Below are 26,004 nucleotides of genomic sequence, written 5' to 3' on the forward strand. Positions count from 1 at the left end.
TATATATATATATATATATATATATATATATATATATATATATATATATATATATATATATATATATATATATATATATATATATATATATACACTCATGGATTCATTTGGGTACAGTTTTTCATCAAATTCTGGCGCATGCACGGGCCGCACTGAGTTTAACATGTGTGAGAAAGCTGCATGAACGCGCAAGCCATAGATCACTAAGAACTCTTTGTTCTTAGTGATGGCACCCCTTATGTGACGCTCCAGTAGTACGACACTCGACTTGTGTGACTCCCCATTAGCACGAGACCCGTCTTGTGTGACTCCCCATTAGCACGAGACCCGCCTTGTGTGACGCCCCATTAATACAATACCCTTCCTAACGCTTTCCCCCATTTAACTGTGCTGAAGCTGTCAGCGTTAATTCTAACACAGAACAAGTCTTACTTCCCTGCGGTTTTCTCCCTGGGGTCTCCTGGAGAGTGGAGGCTGCGGAAATATAATATGCATATTCCCATGGTGCTTAATATACTAACAGATTACATTATCTCTACAACACTGTGTGATCCCTCAGGTGTATGCTGATGCTGCCTCTCTGATACACTCTGAAGTCCTCCAGGTGTATGCTGCCTCTGTGATACACTGTGTGTATGCGCTTGTTGCTCTGGAAAAACAGCGTTAACCTTCTTTATTTTTGTTTAGCGTAATGGGCCAAGAATTTCGTTTGAACTTGGATCACATTCTTTACTAAGAGTTAAAGAAAATTCTTCATACTCCACAGAAGAGATCTTTACGAAAGGTCGTTTGTGTTGTGTCTCTTACAAGATGATATGATCTTAGGAAAACGGTCTTAGCAAGATGAGCTTAGCAAGATGAGGCCAGCAAGATGAGCTAAGCAAGAAGAGATTAGCTAGAAGAGCTTAGCAAAATGACCTTTGCAAGATGATTCAAGCCATATTTGCTAAGCGTGATGATCTTAGCAAGATAAGCATAGCAAGATGTTCTTAGCAAGAGGTTCTTATCAAGATGACCTTAACAAGACGATCTTAGCAAGAAGATCTTAGCAAGAGGATTTTTAAGAGATTTGCTGCCTGAAATAATCATTAAAGAAGACGAGTTTCACCTTACGATATTTGAGATAAATTTTTGGAAAGTTTCTTTGTTTTTCTATCTTTGTTTACGTCAGTAATTTAGTTTAACTTAGGTATGTTTTACTGTCATGCAAGACATAAAATTATTCAAATTTATCTTTCGTTTGAGCATCTTCCTCCGAGCCTTCTCCTGCCTCCTGGTGGTGTCAAACACTCGTTTTATCTCGATGGAAAATGTAATTTATATTTTCATTAGCGACATGAAGTTTCCTAATTTTTATGCGTACAAATTATAAGATGCTCAAGATGATTTAAAAAGTTGTAATTACAACATTCTCTAGCCTGAAGCCAGAGATGCATGTGATATACGTTTTTAAACTCGTTAAACTTGTTAGCTCAGAGTTTTCACAGCCGCTGCAGCGTTCATGTGTGAGTGTTTGTTATTCCGCGATACGCATTTTTTGAGTAGGCTTCTCCACCTTTTTTTTACTATTATTATTATTATTATCCTGTTTAATCATTCAATTCCCCTGCGTCTAAGAGCACTGGGGTTCCTGTGTACTGTGCGGCGAGCTTCAGGTGATGCTAGAGAAGCTTCGTGGAAATAATTACAATTGTATTTTAATACTTATATTTTTTTGTACTGTACCCTAAAGAGTTTTGTGGTATAGTTATTATTACAGTGATAATATAAATTGACTATGTCTATTAAAGAGAATATATGTCGATCTGTATGTATGTCCTTGACCGGAGGCCAGACGCTTGGGGTAAGCCTGACACAACTTTCCATAGTGACAAATCTAATGGGAGGTGACCAACCTTCCGAAAGGATCGGTCCCAATGATTCGGGCATCGGGTCGATCCGGACTCTCAACTCGTGTAGTACACTTTATCGGGGTCGACCCGACTCCCCTTCTCGTAAATATGTCGTAGATAAGACACAAAGGAGGGGACCCATCACGACACTATATACTTCTTTTTGAATGCGACCATCAAGGCTCAGATAGGCTGCCTTTTATTAGTACATGCTTCAAGTACTTTCTGGAGCTCTGGCTCTTTGGTCCCGCCTCTCAACTGTCAATGAACTAGTGTACATGTTCCTGAGCCTATTGGGCTCTATCATATCTACATTTGAATCTGCGTATATAGAGTCAGCCTCCACCCACATCACTGCCTAATGCATTTCTTCTGTTAACTTCTCTGACACTGAAAAGTTCTTTCTAACATCCCTGTGGCTCATTTGGGTACTCAGTCTCCACCTGTGTCCCCTTGTTCGCGTACCACCCGTATTAAACAGTTTATCCTTATCCACCCTGGCAATTCCTCTGAGAACTTTATAGGTAGTGATCATGTCTCATGTGAATTTTGTAGGTTGTGTGTGTGTGTGCTCACAATATATATATATATATATATATATATATATATATATATATATATATATATATATATATATATATATATATATGTATATATATATATATATATACATACATATATTTGGTTAATTTTTAAAATTAATCTTAAGGGGAGCTCAACAGAAAACAAGGTGAAAAATAGCTTCATTTACTACAGATTTATACAGTAATAACATGAACCCACGCAAGTTCTGATACTAATATGAAAACTTTTATGTAATTATTATGAGAGAGAGGAATAATTAAGATTAATTATTGTACTCTGGTTCAAGGTATACTGGTTTAATTACACAACCCTTGTATACTGTTCTAAATTATCTCTAATAAGTAGTTTGCCTCTCTCTCTCTCTCTCTCTCTCTCTCTCTCTCTCTCTCTCTCTCTCTCTCTCTCAATTTTACTTACCCGGCCGATTACTTTTATTTACCTTTTGTTAATCATAAGAGGATACGTACTGTGTGCTGTTTATTTGATGCGTTGAATACAGGTTCTCGTTGAGTTCCTTTCGAGAGGTTCTGAAGGATCAGGTCAAGAGAGGGAAAGGTGCTCTCCTCCTGACGTCCGTCTGTCTGTCTGTCTATCAGTCTGTCTGTCTGTCTGTCTGCCTGGCTGTCTCTCACCATGACTGGCAGCACTCAAACTGCCAAGAAGTTGAGGAAACTTGGTGAGATATTCATCCGGGCTCTCCATACTTGGTACCAGACAATGTGGAGGAATATATAAAGTTACCGCATCGCCTCTACGGGTCTTGGCGTGCAGAGAAGCTGTGTAAATGGAGTTTATGCTGGTGCAGCAACTTTGGTTTACATGGATATACCTAAGTTTGATTGTCATATGGTTAATGTATGTGACTTTTGTGTTAGCTTCGTATGTGATTAGTTTTGGTTATGTATATCGACACATTTTTCTCCCTGTAATTTCCTAGACTTAGGTAATTATAGGAAAGAATGGGAGAGCGCTTTGTAAGTACTCACCTATCTGTGCTTGCGGGGGTTGAGTTCTGGCTCTTTGGTCCCGCCTCTCAACCGTCAATCAACAGGTGTATAGGTTCCTGAGCCTATTGGGCTCTATCATATCTACACTTGAAACTGTGTATGGAGTCAGCCTCCACCACATTACTTCCCAATGCATTCCATTTGTCAACCACTCTGACAGTAAAAAAGTTCTTTCTAATATCTCTGTGGCTCATTTGGGCACTCAGTTTCCACCTGTGTCCCCTAGTGCGTTTGCCCCTTGTGTTAAATAGCCTGTCTTTATCAACCCTGTCAATTCCCTTGAGAATCTTGAATGTGGTGATCATGTCCCCCCTAACTCTTCTGTCTTCCAACGAAGTGAGGTTTAATTCCCGTAGTCTCTCCTCGTAGCTCATACCTCTCAGCTCGGGTACTAGTCTGGTGGCAAACCTTTAAACCTTTTCCAGTTTAGTCGTATAGTGTCTTTAGTGTGTACTCACCTAGTTGTACTCACCTAGTTGTGTTTGCGGGGGTTGAGCTCTGGCTCTTTGGTCCCGCCTCTCAACCGTCAATCAACAGGTGTACAGATTCATGAGCCTATCGGGCTCTGTCATATCTACACTTGAAACTGTGTATGGAGTCAGCCTCCACCACATCACTTCCTAATGCATTCCATTTGTCAACCACTCTGACACTAAAAAAGTTCTTTCTAATATCTCTGTGGCTCATTTGGGCACTCAGTTTCCACCTGTGTCCCCTTGTGCGTGTTCCCCTTGTGTTAAATAGACTGTCTTTATCTACCCTATCAATCCCCTTCAGAATCTTGAATGTGGTGATCATGTCCCCCCTAACTCTTCTGTCTTCCAGCGAAGTGAGGTTTAATTCCCGTAGTCTCTCCTCGTAGCTCATACCTCTCAGCTCGGGTACTAGTCTGGTGGCAAACCTTTGAACCTTTTCCAGTTTAGTCTTATCCTTGACTAGATATGGACTCCATGCTGGGGCTGCATACTCCAGGATTGGCCTGACATATGTGGTATACAAAGTTCTGAATGATTCTTTACACAAGTTTCTGAATGCCGTTCGTATGTTGGCCAGCCTGGCATATGCCGCTGATGTTATCCGCTTGATATGTGCTGCAGGAGACAGGTCTGGCGTGATATCAACCCCCAAGTCTTTTTCCTTCTCTGACTCCTGAAGAATTTCCTCTCCCAGATGATACCTTGTATCTGGCCTCCTGCTCCCTACACCTATCTTCATTACATTACATTTGGTTGGGTTAAACTCTAACAGCCATTTGTTCGACCATTCCTTCAGCTTGTCTAGGTCTTCTTGAAGCCTCAAACAGTCCTCTTCTGTTTTAATCCTTCTCATAATTTTAGCATCGTCCGCAAACATTGAGAGAAATGAATCGATACCCTCCGGGAGATCATTTACATATATCAGAAACAAGATAGGACCGAGTACAGAGCCCTGTGGGACTCCACTGGTGACTTCACGCCAATCGGAGGTCTCACCCCTCACCGTAACTCTCTGCTTCCTATTGCTTAGATACTCCCTTGTCCACTGGAGCACCTTACCAGCTACACCTGCCTGTCTCTCCAGCTTATGTACCAGCCTCTTATGCGGTACTGTGTCAAAGGCTTTCCGACAATCCAAGAAAATGCAGTCCGCCCAGCCCTCTCTTTCTTGCTTAATCTGTGTCACCTGATCGTAGAATTCTATCAAGCCTGTAAGGCAAGATTTACCCTCCCTGAATCCATGTTGGCGATTTGTCACGAAGTCCCTTCTCTCCAGATGTGTTACCAGGTTTTTTCTCACGATCTTCTCCATCACCTTGCATGGTATACAAGTCAAGGACACTGGCCTGTAGTTCAGTGCCTCTTGTCTGTCGCCCTTTGTGTGTGTGTGTGTGTGTGTGTGTGTGTGTGTGTGTGTGTGTGTGTGTGTGTGTGTGTGTGTGTGTGTGTGTGTGTGTGTGTGTGTGTGTGTGTGTGCGAGTGTTTACGATTTGTCTGTAGAATCGAGCTATTAGCTCTTGGGCCCCGCCTTTCTAACCAACCTATTTTTCCTCTAATATATGTACTACATATATCTCTCAAGCACACTCTCGCGCACACACACATTCCCCAGGAAGCAGCCCGTAGCCGCTGTCTTATTCCCAGGTACCTTATACTGCTAGGTGAACAGCGATCAGGGTAAAAGAAACTCTGCTCAATTGTTTCCGCCTCGGCCGGGAATCGATCCCGGACCCCCTAGGACTACCACTCCTGAGCGCTGTCCATTCAGCCGCGAGGCCCCTGAGTGTGTGAGTCTGTGTGAAGCAGACGTGAATAAAAATATTCAGTCACTCATGGATGCTACAATTTTCTCCGTTTCAAATATCTAGTTAGGCCTGTTCGTGTACGCTAATTGGGTATTTGCGAGGTGACTCATCAGTAATTGGGCTAATTATTCTATAACATAATTGCTCGATCCAGAGCATCAATGACAGCTGAGTGATGTCGCCAGCTACGGAATAATTAATCAACTCGTTATACCAGTTCACAGGAAGTAAAAATAAGATTGCAAAGGTCACATAACTCAACACTCACAAACAAATAATAATGCTACATATTTTCCCCAGAGGAATTAAACATTCGTTATTAGAAAAATACCTGTTCAGAATCATTTGCAAATGCCAAAGCTGTGTCAATTTATGAAATAAAAGAGTTATTTGTATAACAAACTAAAGGTACGACACATAATTAAAGCAGCGTCAAGACAACCTTACCTTGAGGTTACCTTGAGGTGCTTCCGGGGCTTAGTGTCCCCGCGGCCCGGTCGTCGACCAGGCCTCCTGGTTGCTGGACAAGGCTACAAGGTAGTCACTAAGAAGCAGAATAGTCCCTGTGAGGCAAGTCATGTGTGTGAGACATAAGGGAAACAAATTTAAGATCATCAGAGCAAATTATTTTTAATATATGGCAAATCGTTGGGATCCTGAAGAGAGAAAATAAGAACATTAATAATGTTGTTGATGTAAACAGAGACCCGATAGTCTTTTCTCTATTTTCTTATGATTATGATTAAGTGTAAATAAACATACGTGGTAAACAAATCAACAAGGGACTGACACCCAGACAGAAACCAATAATAACAGTAAGCAATTAACTACAACATATTCCCCTCCGTGCAATAACAAACAAGTCATTAGCTTTAACTAACTGCGAGTATCCATGAGAAAATGCTGAAGATATTTTTAGTTCATCATGGTTCAGTCGGAAATGCGTGTGTCTGGGGATCCCAAGGATGCGTGTACTATGCTCATAATGTTATATGACCTCACCATTTTGTTCATATATATATGGTAGTTTCTTAGAATTAAGTATGTAATTTCTTATCGTTGAAATCAGATTTACGGATTTACGGCCGAATCATGTTAACCTCAAAGGCAGCAATAAAGTTCTCAAGGCAACTAAACATGTTGATATAACTGTTATGAACACCTCATTCGTGTGGCCATCCACTTGGGCTGAATGGTAGAGCAACGATCTCGCTTCTTGTAGGTCGGCATTCAATCCCCGACCTTCCAAGTGTTTGGACACCATTTCTTTCATCCGTCCTATTCTAAAATCTCTATCCTCATATCCCTTCCATATTATATGTAAGCGTAATAGCTTAGTGTTTTCTCCTAATCATAACCTTACCTTACCTGATTCGTTTTTTTATGAAACGATCATTCAAATTAAAATGTTTAAATTCCTTTCCAATTCAATGGCAATACTGTTCCTGAACTTCGTCAAGTTTAGGAAAGTATGTTAATATGTGTTGGGATAATTTTTTGTGTGAAAGGTTGGCAGTTATGTTGATTGATTGATTGATGAAGATTAAGCCACCCACGAGGTGGCACGGGCTTGAATAGCCCGTAACAGTTATGTTAGGTGAGCTAGTCATATATTCTAGGATGTCAGGTGGGTATTATATCGCCCGGTGTGTCGAGTTTATCATGATAGGTGTGTTAAAACTTCAGGTGTGGGTGACTGCCAGATGCATTAAGATTTCAGGTGTTTTAAATCATCATATACTTTATTTTGTACAAATCATCCGAATGATTGAATGATTGTTCATTCGTCGAATGATTTGTTCATTCGACTCATTTACAAGCTCTATATAACGAATCAACAGGCTGATTGTTACGGATTCATAGGTTTCCAGGAAGGACCGAAACGTCGTCACTCTCATTACAGCTTGATTTTGGCGCCTGTGAATCCAGTCACAGAGTTAACATATATGCCGCACCTTAACATCCTGGAGCCGGTCGGCCGAGCGGACAGCACGCTGGACTTGTGATCCTGTGGTCCTGGGTTCGATCCCAGGCGCCGGCGAGAAACAATGGGCAGAGTTTCTTTCACCCTATGCCCCTGTTACCTAGCAGTAAAATAGGTACCTGGGTGTTAGTCAGCTGTCACGGGCTGCTTCCTGGGGGTGGAGGCCTGGTCGATGACCGAGCCGCGGGGACACTAAAAAGCCCCGAAATCATCTCAAGATAACATGGTGAAGAATCCAAGCTCACCCTCGCTCTCTTCGGGTATGCTGTCGTATGCGCCGCGTTTTGGAGTCCCTCTTGCACTCTCTTATACCGGATACACAGAGACACGCGGAAGTAATCTCATTGGCTCATGGCTAACTAGGCAAATTCTAGGCCTCTGTGGTTCCAGGCAAATAAGACCTTCCAGGACTTATGTTCCAGAGCCGTCGTTGTTGTAAGCGTAGAGTTATTCTCGATTATTACCTCAATCTAAACTATATCCTGTGTGATGGGGATTTCTTAGCATCACCTAGTTAGCTTTTTTGACACACTGTACTCCACTTCATATAGTCTAGGGTAGCTGCACTAATGCAGATGTACCTAATATGTTAATAAAAAAAAAAAAATCTAAACTATGATATTATTTTTTAGTTTTCTCGCCATGTATAAATGTCTACGTATCCACTGTGGCTTTACAAAAGGTGTGGAGATATAAGAGATACAACTTCACTGGATGCAGGCAGGGTGTAGAAAGCAGGGTTTGGCAGGCTGGCAGGGTACAGCAAGCAGGGTGTGGCATAGTGTAGCATACAGGTGTTGCCGCTGATGCTACAGTACGCAGCATTATGGTGACGTTCCTCTGGTGTTCAATAAAATCACAGTATCGTAGCCCATCCATGAGGAAATATGTTATTTCCCATAACATTTTCTCAGGTTTAGAACATTACTGATATTTAATCTTTGCACTGCTGCAATATGAGATTAGGAGCATTACTACACACACATGACAGTGTCTGAGCAGGGTATCTCATAAAATTCGACTATAGAGCTTACATATACACACGCACGTAATCGCAACACCATACCACATACAGCTCCGCTCCTGTGCCAGATAAGTCTACTACAGGGTCACAATAGCCCGTGCTACTTGAAACGTTTTGCTCCTAGTAGGTTAATCTAAAACAACAAAAACTCGCAAAAATCACTCGGTTACATACGCGAACGCTCGCACTTTCATACATACAGGACAACGTGCAAGCTGTCTGCATCTGATTTAAGACATACAAATAGCAATATTGGAATCTGATTGAACTGCAAGTTCAGCTAACACCTGCAAAGTCAATTCGAAGCCTTTGTCGTTCTCTTTACATTTCTGCTGACCTTTGCATATGAGTCTCCACGACACTCGCATACACATTCCAGGCCGTTTGTGACTTGTTATTCATGCTTCTCCAAGCACCGAATTTCATTTGAGGACTCACTCGTCTAAGCTCACAGAAGCAGACAATAATTTTCAGTACTGAAGAGCAACGTCTCGTGAAATAAACCAACCAACACATCTGAAATGAAAGTGACAACGTTTCAGTCCTTCCAGGAGCCTTTCAAGTCGTAACCAGGACGGACCGAAACGTCGACGTTTTCCATTTAATTTCATATATGAGGGTTGTGCTATTTGTTTCACGCGTTAGAGTGACCTGTTCTCTACAGCGCCCTGGGAGTTTAATTCCGACATCAAGTGTTTGGTTTATACCTTCGTATTTAATTTTATCTTGTTTTCCCGATTTGCCTAATAAGCCAAGTTTTCATGAATTAATATATTTTCTCAATTTTTTTTCTTATGAAATGATAAAGCTACCCATTTCATTATGTATGAGGTCAATTTTTTTTTATTGGAGTTAAAATTAACGTAGATATATGACTGAACCTAACCAACCCTACCTAACCTAACCTAACCTATCTTTATAGGTTAGGTTAGGTTAGGTAGCCGAAAAAGTTAGGTTAGGTTAGGTTAGGTAAGGTAGGTTAGGTAGTCGAAAAACAATTAATTCATGAAAACTTAGCTTATTAGGCAAATTGGGCCTTGCATAGTAGGCTGAGAAGTGCTTTCGGGCTACTAGGTACGACATATATATATATATATATATATATATATATATATATATATATATATATATATATATATATATATATATATATATATATATATATATATATATATCACTTTCATTTCGAGCCTTTGTCTGTGTGTGGGTGAGTAGTCTTACCTATTAATTATTGCATGTTTGTTCTTACAAGCTAGAGACCTATGCTCATGGTGTCTCGACTTCCACGTAAATTGTGCTGTAAAATGCTTTAAAATATCGATTGGTTTAGAATACACGTCCCATAGAGTTAATTTTCAAACATACACCAATCAACAATTTTGTTCACACCTTTTCTTCAATACACACAACAATGAGTCTCTAGTTCTGCTTCTTTCTAGTTTCAACTGATCTCTCAAGTATATTGTCTGTGCATCGCTTCACAAATTTGAATGCGCTTATCATGTCTCCACTTTCTTTTGGGTCTTCCATTTGTTCTGTTTTCAATATTCCTTCTATTTTATGGTCCCGACTTAAACCCCATAAACCCTCTGATATAAAGTTCAGTTGGAGCATCAATCCATCAATGAATCCCACACTAGTGTGGCTGCCAATCAATAACGTAACTCTGTTCATTAACTCACTAACTCATTTATAAATGTGCAACCATTTATGAATGAAGTTTGGAATTTGATTTTATTGATTTGCTATGTACTGAGGTATGTGTTGCAACTGAACTTTTTATCAATAGTTCATAAAAAGCTTTAATTCATACATGTATTTTTTATATTGACTTTTACTAGATTTAAATATTTTTATTTTTCATTGGACAATTAAGAGGGAAGTTGTAGTTAGTAATGGATGCAAGAGCCAGAGGCAAGAGCCAGAGGCAGGAGCCAGACGCAAGAGCCAGAGGCAGGAGCCAGAGGCAGGAGCCAGAGACAGGAGCCAGAGACAGGAGCCAGAGGCAGGAGCCAGAGACAGGAGCCAGAGACAGGAGCCAGAGGCAGGAGCCAGAGGCAGGAGCAAGAGGCAAGGATGAATATGTGAGGTAGTGGTAGCTTCCAGTAGAGACCGAAACGTCATCGTTTCCTCCATTTTCTGATGTGTGGTTTGGTCATCACATCTTCTCACGTTATTGTGATTCATCGTCTGCAACCAAAACGTCATTTATATATCAGCACTTTCCAATGGTCTGACGAAAGAGAAACCCTGTCTAGCCGACGGTCGTGTCGTTATTATATATTATATAACTCAACCCACACATTTGAAATGAAAGAACACTGACATTTCGGTCCGAATTGGTCCCTTGTCAAGTCGTGACAAACCGAAACGTTGTCACTTTCTTTTCATTTCGAATGTGTGATTTAAATTGCTGGTTTCAGCCCCGTTAGTGTTACCTGCTTTCTGCATTACCAGCGTACTCAAAGAGCCGATCACATGAGATCTTATGGAACATTAACATAACTCTTCAAAGATTTCGGGGCTTAGGTTGACCAGGAGCTCTCCGTCGGAGCAGGTGGTGCTGTCATCAATAAGGGCGAGGATAGAGCTGTTCAGCATGATCCAGGCGATGCCGCAGCCGCAGTCCAAGGGATTCTCTGGGAGAGTAGAAGCGAGTTACTTGCTGAACTCCCGCACTATGTTGCTGTTCAAGAGATATTACCCCGTACACAATTAACAGGTGTACCAGAAAATTAACCGTGTGCATATTGCATAAGTGTACCAAAATATAAACATTGTACATGTCCGCAAGAACTATCACCAATGCAAATTGTGAGAGAAATAATTCCCTGTGCATATTAGCACTGAGAATTGCAGGTGGAGGGAGGAAATTATCAGGGGAAAGCGCCATGCCATTACAACTATATAGCAATTGGAAGGGGACAGTATAAGGATTTAGGTAGGGACGGGGCGAACGAATGGTGCCTAACTCATTAGACCGGCGTGGGATTGAACGGCGACCTGCGTGAAGCGAAACCGTCGCTCTATTTTCCAGCCCAAGTGGTTTAGCACTTACATGTTATTCCACTTGTTGTTTTGCAGGTGGAATAAGAGCTTGTTTGTACAATGAAAGGAACCTGGAAACATCAGTAAAGGTCTTATTGAACTAAAAGATGAATTAAGAATTCCTTCTCAAATTAAGAACATCAGCATAAGTCACTACCAAACTTAAAATGATGTTGAGTAGTGAGTCACTACTCAACTTAACGCATTAGCGAAAGTCACTATTAAACTTAAAACATCAGTAAAAAGAGAGGGGAAGTATTAGGGGAAAATATATATATATATATATATATATATATATATATATATATATATATATATATATATATATATATAAGCCTATACTTGCATAAACCACAAGTGAAGATAAACAATCTTTGGACAACACCCACCAGTGGGACTCGAACCCAGAAAGCACAACTACCTTCCAGTAGCCGGCATAACTAGTATGCTTTAACCCACTACGCCATCAGACCTTACAAAAGAAGTAGATAGTTCGAGATATATATCTCAAACATCTCTACCTCCCGAAGGCACCAGATGAGTGAGGGGTCAGTCTGCATTTTTCGTCAAGCCACTGTCAATGTGAGAGAACTCGTGTCCAGCTTATAAGCCTATACTTGCATAAACCACAAGTGAAGATAAACAATCTTTGGACAACACCCACCAGTGGGACTCGAACCCAGAAAGCACAACTACCTTCCAGTAGCCGGCATAACTAGTATGCTTTAACCCACTACGCCATCAGACCTTACAAAAGAAGTAGATAGTTCGAGATATATATCTCAAACATCTCTACCTCCCGAAGGCACCAGATGAGTGAGGGGTCAGTCTGCATTTTTCGTCAAGCCACTGTCAATGTGAGAGAACTCGTGTCCAGCTTATAAGCCTATACTTGCATAAACCACAAGTGAAGATAAACAATCTTTGGACAACACCCACCAGTGGGACTCGAACCCAGAAAGCACAACTACCTTCCAGTAGCCGGCATAACTAGTATGCTTTAACCCACTACGCCATCAGACCTTACAAAAGAAGTAGATAGTTCGAGATATATATCTCAAACATCTCTACCTCCCGAAGGCACCAGATGAGTGAGGGGTCAGTCTGCATTTTTCGTCAAGCCACTGTCAATGTGAGAGAACTCGTGTCCAGCTTATAAGCCTATACTTGCATAAACCACAAGTGAAGATAAACAATCTTTGGACAACACCCACCAGTGGGACTCGAACCCAGAAAGCACAACTACCTTCCAGTAGCCGGCATAACTAGTATGCTTTAACCCACTACGCCATCAGACCTTACAAAAGAAGTAGATAGTTCGAGATATATATCTCAAACATCTCTACCTCCCGAAGGCACCAGATGAGTGAGGGGTCAGTCTGCATTTTTCGTCAAGCCACTGTCAATGTGAGAGAACTCGTGTCCAGCTTATAAGCCTATACTTGCATAAACCACAAGTGAAGATAAACAATCTTTGGACAACACCCACCAGTGGGACTCGAACCCAGAAAGCACAACTACCTTCCAGTAGCCGGCATAACTAGTATGCTTTAACCCACTACGCCATCAGACCTTACAAAAGAAGTAGATAGTTCGAGATATATATCTCAAACATCTCTACCTCCCGAAGGCACCAGATGAGTGAGGGGTCAGTCTGCATTTTTCGTCAAGCCACTGTCAATGTGAGAGAACTCGTGTCCAGCTTATAAGCCTATACTTGCATAAACCACAAGTGAAGATAAACAATCTTTGGACAACACCCACCAGTGGGACTCGAACCCAGAAAGCACAACTACCTTCCAGTAGCCGGCATAACTAGTATGCTTTAACCCACTACGCCATCAGACCTTACAAAAGAAGTAGATAGTTCGAGATATATATCTCAAACATCTCTACCTCCCGAAGGCACCAGATGAGTGAGGGGTCAGTCTGCATTTTTCGTCAAGCCACTGTCAATGTGAGAGAACTCGTGTCCAGCTTATAAGCCTATACTTGCATAAACCACAAGTGAAGATAAACAATCTTTGGACAACACCCACCAGTGGGACTCGAACCCAGAAAGCACAACTACCTTCCAGTAGCCGGCATAACTAGTATGCTTTAACCCACTACGCCATCAGACCTTACAAAAGAAGTAGATAGTTCGAGATATATATCTCAAACATCTCTACCTCCCGAAGGCACCAGATGAGTGAGGGGTCAGTCTGCATTTTTCGTCAAGCCACTGTCAATGTGAGAGAACTCGTGTCCAGCTTATAAGCCTATACTTGCATAAACCACAAGTGAAGATAAACAATCTTTGGACAACACCCACCAGTGGGACTCGAACCCAGAAAGCACAACTACCTTCCAGTAGCCGGCATAACTAGTATGCTTTAACCCACTACGCCATCAGACCTTACAAAAGAAGTAGATAGTTCGAGATATATATCTCAAACATCTCTACCTCCCGAAGGCACCAGATGAGTGAGGGGTCAGTCTGCATTTTTCGTCAAGCCACTGTCAATGTGAGAGAACTCGTGTCCAGCTTATAAGCCTATACTTGCATAAACCACAAGTGAAGATAAACAATCTTTGGACAACACCCACCAGTGGGACTCGAACCCAGAAAGCACAACTACCTTCCAGTAGCCGGCATAACTAGTATGCTTTAACCCACTACGCCATCAGACCTTACAAAAGAAGTAGATAGTTCGAGATATATATCTCAAACATCTCTACCTCCCGAAGGCACCAGATGAGTGAGGGGTCAGTCTGCATTTTTCGTCAAGCCACTGTCAATGTGAGAGAACTCGTGTCCAGCTTATAAGCCTATACTTGCATAAACCACAAGTGAAGATAAACAATCTTTGGACAACACCCACCAGTGGGACTCGAACCCAGAAAGCACAACTACCTTCCAGTAGCCGGCATAACTAGTATGCTTTAACCCACTACGCCATCAGACCTTACAAAAGAAGTAGATAGTTCGAGATATATATCTCAAACATCTCTACCTCCCGAAGGCACCAGATGAGTGAGGGGTCAGTCTGCATTTTTCGTCAAGCCACTGTCAATGTGAGAGAACTCGTGTCCAGCTTATAAGCCTATACTTGCATAAACCACAAGTGAAGATAAACAATCTTTGGACAACACCCACCAGTGGGACTCGAACCCAGAAAGCACAACTACCTTCCAGTAGCCGGCATAACTAGTATGCTTTAACCCACTACGCCATCAGACCTTACAAAAGAAGTAGATAGTTCGAGATATATATCTCAAACATCTCTACCTCCCGAAGGCACCAGATGAGTGAGGGGTCAGTCTGCATTTTTCGTCAAGCCACTGTCAATGTGAGAGAACTCGTGTCCAGCTTATAAGCCTATACTTGCATAAACCACAAGTGAAGATAAACAATCTTTGGACAACACCCACCAGTGGGACTCGAACCCAGAAAGCACAACTACCTTCCAGTAGCCGGCATAACTAGTATGCTTTAACCCACTACGCCATCAGACCTTACAAAAGAAGTAGATAGTTCGAGATATATATCTCAAACATCTCTACCTCCCGAAGGCACCAGATGAGTGAGGGGTCAGTCTGCATTTTTCGTCAAGCCACTGTCAATGTGAGAGAACTCGTGTCCAGCTTATAAGCCTATACTTGCATAAACCACAAGTGAAGATAAACAATCTTTGGACAGCACCCACCAGTGGGACTCGAACCCAGAAAGCACAACTACCTTCCAGTAGCCGGCATAACTAGTATGCTTTAACCCACTACGCCATCAGACCTTACAAAAGAAGTAGATAGTTCGAGATATATATCTCAAACATCTCTACCTCCCGAAGGCACCAGATGAGTGAGGGGTCAGTCTGCATTTTTCGTCAAGCCACTGTCAATGTGAGAGAACTCGTGTCCAGCTTATAAGCCTATACTTGCATAAACCACAAGTGAAGATAAACAATCTTTGGACAACACCCACCAGTGGGACTCGAACCCAGAAAGCACAACTACCTTCCAGTAGCCGGCATAACTAGTATGCTTTAACCCACTACGCCATCAGACCTTACAAAAGAAGTAGATAGTTCGAGATATATATCTCAAACATCTCTACCTCCCGAAGGCACCAGATGAGTGAGGGGTCAGTCTGCATTTTTCGTCAAGCCACTGTCAATGTGAGAGAACTCGTGTCCAGCTTATAAGGTCTTTTTTTAAGGTCCAGCTTATATTTTGTAAGGTCTGATGGCGTAGTGGGTTAAAGCATACTAGTTATGCCGGCTACTGGAAGGTAGTTGTGCTTTCTGGGTTCGAGTCCCACTGGTGGGTGTTGTCCAAAGATTGTATATATATATATATATATATATATATATATATATATATATATATATATATATATATATATATATATATATATAATATATATAACACTGAGAAGGGGTCAGGATAAGGGTTTGGGATGGGACGTGGGGGAAGGAATGAATAAGACTCACTACCCATCAATTATTTCACCAATTATCGTCACCAATTATCGAACATCAATTAGCGTCTCTAATCAACTTAAGATATCAGTAAGAGTTACTACTCAACTTACGAACATCAGTAAGAGCATTACTCAACTTAAGAACATCTATATGAGTCACTACTCAAATTTTGAACATCAATAAGGCAACTATTTATGAACATCAGTAAGAGTAACTACTGAAATTATGAACATCAGTAAGATCACTACTCAACTTTAGAACATCATTAATAGTCACTACTCAGCTTAAGAACATCAATAGGAGTCACTACTAAACTTAAGAACATTAGTAAGAATCACTACTAAACTTGTGAACATCAGTAAGAATCACTACTCAGCCTAAAAACATTAGTAAGAGTCACTACTCAGCTTAAAAACGTCAGTAAGATCACTACTTAAATACATTGTACGATCTCAATATTTTACCTGATTTTTTCTATGTAGGAGAAAATAAAAAAGCCATACAATAGGTTCGAACCCGCATCCCTGGACTCCTAGGCACACACACACACACTTCCGACTGTCCCACGATAAGCTCATCATGGTTCAGTGGGCAGTGCTCAGTGCCTGGGAAATTCATTATGTGGATTCGATCACAAGAACGGCCCTCAATGTATTCTCGTAGATTCATCAAGTTCTCATGAATTCATTGTGTGCATCATCTTGAGTCACCACTCACCTTGTGCATGCAAGCGAGCCCCTTTGGCAAGCAGTGGGCTCCACACGTCTTCAAACAAATCAGTCAACTGGTTACTCTCTAAATATATATCGCTGCCATGGGTGACGCCTGAGGACAGGACAGAGCATGAGAAAATCGTTAGAGTAGGATGAGGGTTTGAACCAGCATCCTGGTTCACTCCAGAAGTGTGAGTCCGTGGATCACGTTGTGCTAAAAGTTATACAACCTGGAGTCTTCCCGAACCCCACTAGGAATCTGGAGGCATCGAGCTGGAAGCCACTCCATGTTTTACTTGCCAAACAAACTTAATTAACAGCAATGTTATTATTACAGTTGATGTGACGTTATAACACCCATGTGACGTTATAACGCTATAACGTTAACAAATAACGTTGTGGTTACGTTGAGTGTGACGTAACTACTCGTGAAACATGTGAAGCAAGAGAAATCTTGCTCACACATTGAACTATCTTTGAATAAGTGGTTCCATTTTTATTACTACAATTACTTTAAACTGATTTTGCAACTAGATAAGTTTGCACATAACTGATATTGTAATGTAATTAAATTGTAATAAAATTTAACTTACTCTTTTACTTACTATTTTGTATTGAAATTTATTTTGGAATGTTGCAATTATATGGCAGCAAAATTTTAAATTTAACAATGCAGTACAAAATATTGAACAGTGTTAACATAGAGTGAGTTGCAGCTCTTGCATCATCTGTTGGGCTTCAATATAAGAGCATCGTAAGAACGAAAGAATAAACTGCAGATGGCCTATTGGTTCATGCGAGGCAGCTCAGATTTATTCCCAACAAAACTCGCTCATATATATATATATATATATATATATATATATATATATATATATATATATATATATATATATATATATATATATATATATATATATATATATATATATATATATATATATATATATATATATATATATATATATATATATATATATATATATATATGTGTGTGTGTGTGTGTGTGTGTGTCTAACCTACGCTTAAAACAATCCATAGATTCTACGTCTATTGTGCTACTCTGAATTTGTTTCCATTAATCAACAACCCTGTTTCAAAAAACATATTTTTCAGGATCTTTCATCAATCTAAACAGATCCAATTTGAATCGAATTTTCCGTGCTCCATTTCGTGATGATATATTATTAATGTTTCCTTTGTAATACCCTGTAATCAATTTGTATTCTTAAATCATATCACCTCTTATACATCACCTTCAGAATGTAAATAAAGCTTTCTTTATCTTTCTTCATGGGAAAGTTTTTAATTCCTGGGTAAGAATGAGAAGAGTAACGTTGTTTCTCTTCAATGTACAATTTCAAATGAATTTTGTCCATTCTGTAGTCCGTTGACCAAAACTGAACTGCATAATCTGAGTCCCCTATAAAAGCCAGATTTACTACTCTCCTCAAAGCCTGTAATCTGCCTGAACCCACGTCCAAGCACTCTGGCTCCTGCCTATTTCCCTTCATTGTATGTTAATCCTTCCATTGTTGTGGGCAGGAGAGAGAGACTCACTGTGTACGATGGAGTAAGTTTACCTATTTTCTCTTATGTACGCTTACAGGATGAACATCAGCACCTGAGTTTCGCCTCCCAGTCGGCAGTCGCCTAATTCAAAGGGTCAAACCTGCTGTAGGTTTATTATTGTATTATAAGAACGTTGATACTTCTCCTTAAAATGTTTCCTAGTTTTCAGTACAAGTTCAGTGTTATAGAAATAATTTCATATATTAGGTTTCTCTATATTTCTCTTCTTTCTCTCCAAAAAGTTTCAGCTCACTGTAAATGTCTATAGTGCTGTATCTCTGATATATTGCACTTAACAACCATCTTATCATACTGGTTGCATCAGTGTTTCGTTACTTATATAATTAATATTTAATAAATCCTGTTAATTAATGTGTAAAATTTTAGTGTTGCCAAATGTATGTACATAACTTGTAAATGTTTCTCCTACACAATCATAATTATTTTATTTATTTTTTATTTTTCTAAAATTTGTATATTTGTTTATTATTGACAGCTTGATTCTCTATTTTTCATCTATACCTACATACACCTAGACCTATCCTACCTATATTACTAATAAGACCTTTATCACAAATAAGCCTGAGGAATCATTCAGAGACACTATTATTGTTCATTTGCTCATTTGATCATTCAGAGAGTTCCCCAAACTGAACGACGTAACTGCTGGAACCTCAGATATTGAAAGATGCATTCTATCCTTTTGCACAAATATCATACCAAGTAAATATCATATCAAGTAAAACCCAGATTCTGACTATTTGAAAATGTAAACACGGCTTTAACATCATTAAACTCATGGTGGTGTTGACACATCTGCTTACATCATATGATAAAGTTTCTACATTTGTTAGGTATTTGCTAAAAACATTTCTATCTGGAACTCTAGTGTAACGGAAGGTCAAGATAAACGTAACGTTACCTGAGATGGCATTGACGGCGATGGTGCTGATCTTGTTCTCTGATAAGAACACATCTGTGTATCGAGACGTCACTGTGAACTGTATGGATCCCTCTGGCACTTCTGTTAACTGGTTATTATTCAGACTCACTGTACTTAATTGATGGAGTCCGGAGAAAGTGCCTGTGGAGGGATAGAGTGGCAACTGTAATGATAGCAGACAGGCAGCTAAGGTAAGGTAATTATCAGTTCAAAGGCAGTAAGGTAGTCAGCTCCTCCCCATTTGGAAGGAACATGAGGACAGATTATGAGTTGGGATAAAAGGACGGAATGAAGAAATGATGCCCATACATGTTGTCAGTAGAGATCGAACACCAACACTGCGGGAAGCGAGGCTATCCCTGCGCCAGTTGGTCTAAGTTCAGAGATGGAAATTAATAATGTGAAGTGCACCGTTATGGGCGATAATCGTGGTAGCTTCTTACGTAATATGTGGCTTATGATTGGTCTACTGTGTGATGGAAGGAGCCTAGCGTGCTGTGGGGACTGTTACTAGAGACTTAAGGCTAGTTGTAAAGGTCCTGGTAGTTCGGATGTTGCTAAAGCTGTTTAATGTAGGTAACAATTTTGGATGTATTGTGGTGAAGGCTGAGATATGAGTGTGTGACCAGGGCTTGGTTATTAGCTTCATGAAGGCAGGGGAAATTTTGTCATATTCAAAAATAAGTTAACCAAAATATTACCGTCTCCAAAATTTATTGTATTCAATTCAAAATATAAATTAAACTTAAGAGAAAGCAAAAACAGACACTAGTTGGTACCTGGAACTATCTCGAGCATGTTAACATCGTTCAAATAGATCTCCTCAATTACGGAAGCTCCCTTGAAAGCTGTGTCTGGAACCAAACCCAGCGAATTGTTGGACAGGTCGAGGTACTTCAGACTGTGTGAGATGAGAGCTGGGAATGTGGAAATGCTGTTGGAGCTAACGTCCAGGTCCACGAGGGCTGTAAATGAGGAGAGTTCCCCCCAGGGAAACACTGCTATGTCGTTGTTTTCAAAATGCATAGATATTGCTGTGGAGGAACTGCTTGAGAGGGCACCGGTCTCCACCTCCGTCAGAACTCCGTCCGTTATATAGAACTCTTGGAAAGTGGCGCTTCCCAGGGCGTCACGCCGCAACACCGCCAAGTTGTAATTGCTCTCTATCGTCAGTTTACGGAAATTAGGAAAGGGGAAGGTTGAGCTCATGATCGTCGTCAACTGCTCCTCGCTCTCCACTTTGGAACAGTCGAGATCAAGAAAATAGGTATCCTGGTCGTTGAATGTACAGACACAGGGGGCGATGACATCCACGTCTGGGCAGGGACGATTACGTGGTTCCTGCTTGTCCTCCTCAACTGCTTGGGGATTAAATATTACCTCATTACCAAAGTATCCTCCAAATACGCCGCTAAAATACCGTCCCACAACCCCATCACCATCAGGTTCTGCCGCGCAGCTCAACGCCACCAGTAGAGAAGCAAGGAGGGTGTGGAGGAGCGGCATATCTAACAGTACCTCTGGGGCAAGTTTCGTAAGAACGTACTAACAACGACTGTGTTTATCACTCATTATATACCTCGTGAGAGTGGGGCACCTGCGTCCTTACCTGAGAGTTCTTGCGTAATCGTGTTTGTAGAACAGAGCTGCTTCTCGGCTCCGTTCTGCAAGCTGTTAGTCGTCAAACGCTCTGATTTTCTAACTGTTTGTTAATATTATATGTGCTTTTTTAAACAATGGATGGAGATAGAGTCTAAAGTTGAGCCCTTCAGTTCCCTTCCCATTGCTTACTGCGTTTATACTAGAGGTGCTTCCTTCCACCCTTAGAACCCATCTGTATCTCGTCTCCATGCTGGTCTTTTCGTTAAGTTATTGCTCAACCTCAATATTTAGTTGTAACTTGATGTGTCCAGGACGGGCCTAGACGTTGTCAGTTTTTCATCTCTTCGTGTCGTGTGGGTTGGGTTATTTGTTTCAGCAAAGTTATTGTTACTTAATCTCTGCATTCGGTCTGTCTATTGTTATTAAAACTCCTTGGTATTTTGTATTGGTCATGTCCCTTTTATCCCTTCTTTCTTCCTTTCCATCATTCTATCATTGTACTCCAATAGGTTTGTGAGACATGACTTTCCTTCTCTGATCCAGTGCTGTGCCTTGCTGTAAAATGAATTCTCTGTGTTCCATTATTTTTTTCCTTATTTTTTTCAGCATTTCGCATACATTGCTTGTTAGGGACACTTGTCTTCAGCTGAGGGGTTATGTTTGTTCCCCTTTCATGCATGTTAGTGCATGTGTCTTTCACTTCTGTATAAGGCAACACCCACATCTTTAACACACATTGTGATAAAATTTTGTTTTCGTGGGTTGCAAATATTTTTCGATTACATATGCCTCCAAAGTACAGAAAATGGGTATTGTTTCCCCTCAAACTTTGCTTTGACCTGTGCTCAGAGAAGACGTCTTGATGGTACCTGGAGGCTGCCGACTAATGAAACATGATGTCACAGCTCTGTCTGCCTCAACTTTGCCTAACTGTCTAAGTCAAAGATCAAAGGAAAGTTTGTGGGGGAATAACAGCTATTTTCTTTGGGGCACAACCAAACAGAAAATAACATTTACTACCAAAGGGCCAAAAATTTTGTTAGATTGTGTCACTGGCCGTTGTGTCCAGACATCACTGGACGCATAAGTCTGTAACTGGCTTTGTTTCCTCATACTTGTGCGTGCTTTCTACTGGGGTTTTACTTAGTTCTTACGTTACCGAGTTTAATTACCAATTTGGAAGAATGGGTGAAAGATTTTGCAAAAAATTACTATCAGGTTTAACAGTTCCTTGTGCTAGGAAGACAGCACAGTTCAGCTTAAGCCAAATGAAAGAGCTGTTTAAGGATAAATTTACATGTAGTGAAATTCGAAAGTTCTTCTTCCCACGCCCGGCCTGGACAAGATTTCCACCATCTTATACCCAGCTCCAGAGACACCACAGTGTTGAGAAGAGGGTCCCTGGGAGCGAAAAGAGGAATGTGTTGGGGTCTGGGATGGAGCCTCGGCCACAGGAGGGTGTTGGGGTCTGGGATGGAGCATCGGCCACAGGAGGGTGTTGGGGTCTGGGATGTAGCCTCTGCCAGAGGAGGGTGTTTGGGGATAGGATGGAGTCACGGCCAGAGGAAGGTATTGGGGTCTGGGATGGAGCCTCGGCTAGAGGAGGGTATTGGAGTCTGGGATGGAGCCTCGGCTAGAGGAAGGTATTGTGGTCTGGGATGGAGCCTCGGCTAGAGGAGGGTATTGGGGTCTGGGATGGAGCCTCGGCCAGAGGAAGGTATTGGGGTCTGGGATGGAGCCTCGGCCAGAGGAAGGTATTGCGGTCTGGGATGGAGCCTCGGCCAGAGGAAGGTATTGCGGTCTGGGATGGAGCCTCGGCCAGAGGAAGGTATTGGGGTCTGGGATGGAGCCTCGGCCAGCTGTTTATGATAAGCCCCACGACTCACATCTACGATAACTTCTGCAATGAACCTCGTGTTTTCATTGTGAATTTAAATAAGAACATACGTTATGTTTTGTTGCATGCTGATGCGTTGTCTGAAGGGTGGTGTGGGAGGCCATTGGTGGGGGCTAAGACAAGTGAAGCACATTTGTTCTCTTGTGGGAAGCTGCGGCTGCTGCTTGTATGTAATAGGGGTCAGATGAAACGTGGGTATATGTGTAATTGGGACCAGGTGCGGCAGCCGAGTGTGTCAGAACTGACACATAGATCATCATCTATGTGGGGGTGAGATGGCCAGGTGTTGCAGCGTGCAGCTCTGCAAGCTGCGGAAGATAAAGGTCAAAGCTGATGAGAACTTTGAATATTGAAATATGTTTACTGATTTGTAGCTCAGTCCCTGGTGCAGCAGGTCGCTGGCACCACTATACACCCACGCATACACCACCATACCCCATCATACGCCCATGCATACAACACCATACACCATCATACACCCACGCATACACCACCATACACCTACGCATACACCACTATACACCCACGCATATATCACGCTATACTCTCACACATACACCACCATACACTCAAACACACACGACCATATACCCAAATATACACAACCGTTCACCCAAACATTCACCACCCCTATACACCCACACATACACCACTATGCACCCACACATATACCACCATACACCCACACTTACACGACCATACACCCAAACTCACACCACCATACACCCAAAGATACACCACCCTGTATACTCACACATACACCACCTACACCCCACACATATACCACCATACACCCACACTTACACGACCACACACCCATTCACCAAATACAAAAAATACCCCCAAACATACATCCAGCTGCACACAACCATACACCATGAAACATGCACCATCATGCGGAGAGATGACAACACTGCGCTACTGGGAACTTGCAAGTGCATGATTAGATTATTCTAAACATCTACATAGTTTTCTCACGTACTCCAAAGATACCTTTAATGTATCAAGAGGATAGAACGTGTGTGTGTTTAGAAACTGTTAAACTTTATTTAGACATCTACATCAAGCTTTAAACAAATTCACTTGCTTTGAAACCCCCCTACTGATGTTCTCAAAGCAGGTAAAGCATCATGGTTATGCAACTTAGCAGCTCTCAAAGTTATGTATTGTAGCTCTCAAAGGAATGTATTACAGCTCTCATAGGTATGTATGGCAGCTCTCAAAGTTATGTCTGGTCGCTATCAAAATTATGTATTGCAGCTCTCAAAGATATGAAGGTCAGTTATCAAAGTTATGTATAGCAGCACTCAAAGTTATGTTTGGCAGCTCTTAAAGTTAAAAAAAAATGTTGCTCTCAGCGCCCCCATCAGCTCACATATACCTGCAATAGCTTTTAAGGACATTCAGCAAATCGAAAACATGTACGGTTCCTTTTGAGCATACCTCAAACACCATCTGCAGCTCTCAGACACAAACAACAGCTCTCTCAAACACAAACAGGAGCCTTCAAACACAAACAGCAGTACTCAAACACCATCAGCAGCGGTAAAAAAACGAAAGTTTTCAAACACATGTCACAGATTTTAAACACAAACAGCAGCTTTCAAACATAAACATCAGTTTTCAAACACAAATAGTAGCTTTCAAACACAAGCAGCATCTCTCAAACACAAACAACAGCTTTCAAACACAAACAACAGCTTTCAAACACAAACAACAGCTTTCAAACACAAACAACAGCTTCCAAACACAAGCAGCAGCTCTCAAACACAAGCAGCAGCTCTCAAACACAAACAGAAGCTCTCAAACTCAAGCAGAAGCTCTGAGTTATTTGAAGCCTGTTTTTTAGTTATTTGAGATTGACACAATTGAGGAGATCGGTGCCAGTTACCAGTACTCAAACAGTTTCTAAGATGATTCATACGTTAAAACCTTGCGTAATTAATATGACATTGAATCAATCCACTACGGTGAAAAATTTATTAACAAAGCACAAAATTTTTTAAGTTTGCATCTAGGAAGTCCAATTCATAGTTGCAAAATGTCTAAATTGGACCAACGGGTCATGAATAAGTTTGAAGGTGAAACAATATAAAAAATAGTGTTCAAACAGGACAGGAATCTAGTTGTATATTCGCACACGTGTGAAAGTTGGAGAGAGAGAGAGAATTAAAATCTAGTGTGCGCTTTTGCCCTTCATGTATTTAAAACATTTTTGTAACTTCAGAGACTGATTCTTTTGATGCGATAAATTAAATGCATGGAAGTGCTTAAATTCTCTGTATCCACAATCCCTTCTAACCCATATTCACCTTTATATGCCACATGTTCATTAGTGATCAGCTTATATAAGGGGTGCTTATATGTGCGAACATATACCAAGTAAAGGACAATTTAAAAAAAAAATGAATACTCTCAAGATGTAAGCCATTGATGAAAAGCTGCCGCGTTCCTCACAGTGAGAGAAAACATTTCCCAGAAAAAGGCTGTGTGTAGGGCGGGCGGCTGAAGCTCCCGTTAGATAAGAAATTATTTCGGGAAACCCTGCAAAATATAGTGTAAGAAAAATGCTTCCAGCTGTTGCACCTCCACAGGAATTGTTGTATAACCTTCCGAGAAAACTTGTGAATCTTTAATGGTCGAAAAGTTAAGGTTGGCCTTCGTGGCAACTCTCTCGTCACCAAATAAATAGAGAATTGGTTTTTATTATTATCTTGAGGGTGGTCAACTGGTCTCACAAAGAAATAAAAGAACCACATCTGAAGCAAACACTTCTCAGTGTAATGTAATTTATAGAATATTTACTTAAAACCATTATAATTAAATATGTTCTCTCGCTTTGCGCAATTATGTATGTCAATATTTTTCATTCTCTATTAATTCCTCTATCCACTCTCACTTTTCATCTTCTCTATCTTCCCCCTTCACCACTTTTCTCCACGTAATATCTTCCCTCTTCTCTTTGATTATCAATATAACCATACCTGAAGGCA

The 26,004-nt window shown here is 41.0% G+C and overlaps 1 protein-coding gene across 2 annotated transcripts; it reads right to left on the reverse strand.

Annotated features, from left to right (window-relative positions):
- Nucleotides 1-9,916: 9,916 nt before the first annotated feature.
- On the reverse strand, nucleotides 9,917-21,064 carry LOC123762613 (oplophorus-luciferin 2-monooxygenase non-catalytic subunit). 2 transcript variants are annotated; one of them, XR_011229801.1, is made up of 5 exons: nucleotides 20,292-21,064; nucleotides 19,492-19,653; nucleotides 17,002-17,109; nucleotides 11,212-11,412; nucleotides 9,917-10,963 (listed from the first exon to the last, which is right to left on the reverse strand). XR_011229801.1 is itself a non-coding variant. In XM_045749224.2 (4 exons), the coding sequence occupies exons 1-4, from the start codon at nucleotides 21,016-21,018 to the stop codon at nucleotides 11,270-11,272; spliced, it is 1,140 nt and encodes a 379-aa protein (XP_045605180.1). In that variant the 5' UTR covers nucleotides 21,019-21,064; the 3' UTR covers nucleotides 9,925-11,269. The 2 variants fall into 2 exon arrangements, 1 of the variants encoding a protein (XP_045605180.1); XM_045749224.2 differs by having other exon boundaries at nucleotides 9,925-11,412.
- Nucleotides 21,065-26,004: the final 4,940 nt, after the last annotated feature.

Source organism: Procambarus clarkii, chromosome 27 (assembly GCF_040958095.1).
Source record: "Procambarus clarkii isolate CNS0578487 chromosome 27, FALCON_Pclarkii_2.0, whole genome shotgun sequence".
Lineage (NCBI taxonomy): Eukaryota > Metazoa > Arthropoda > Malacostraca > Decapoda > Cambaridae > Procambarus > Procambarus clarkii.

Bases quoted from the DNA above. Each gene is read 5' to 3' on its own strand.
- LOC123762613 (XM_045749224.2), bottom strand. From the start codon at position 21,018: ATGCCGCTCCTCCACACCCTCCTTGCTTCTCTACTGGTGGCGTTGAGC. The intron at 19,654-20,291 runs GTACCAACTAGT...ATCCCTCCACAG, and splicing joins CATGCTCGAGATAGTTCCAG to GCACTTTCTCCGGACTCCAT. The intron at 11,413-17,001 runs GTGAGTGGTGAC...CTACTCTCCCAG, and splicing joins GGCTCGCTTGCATGCACAAG to AGAATCCCTTGGACTGCGGC.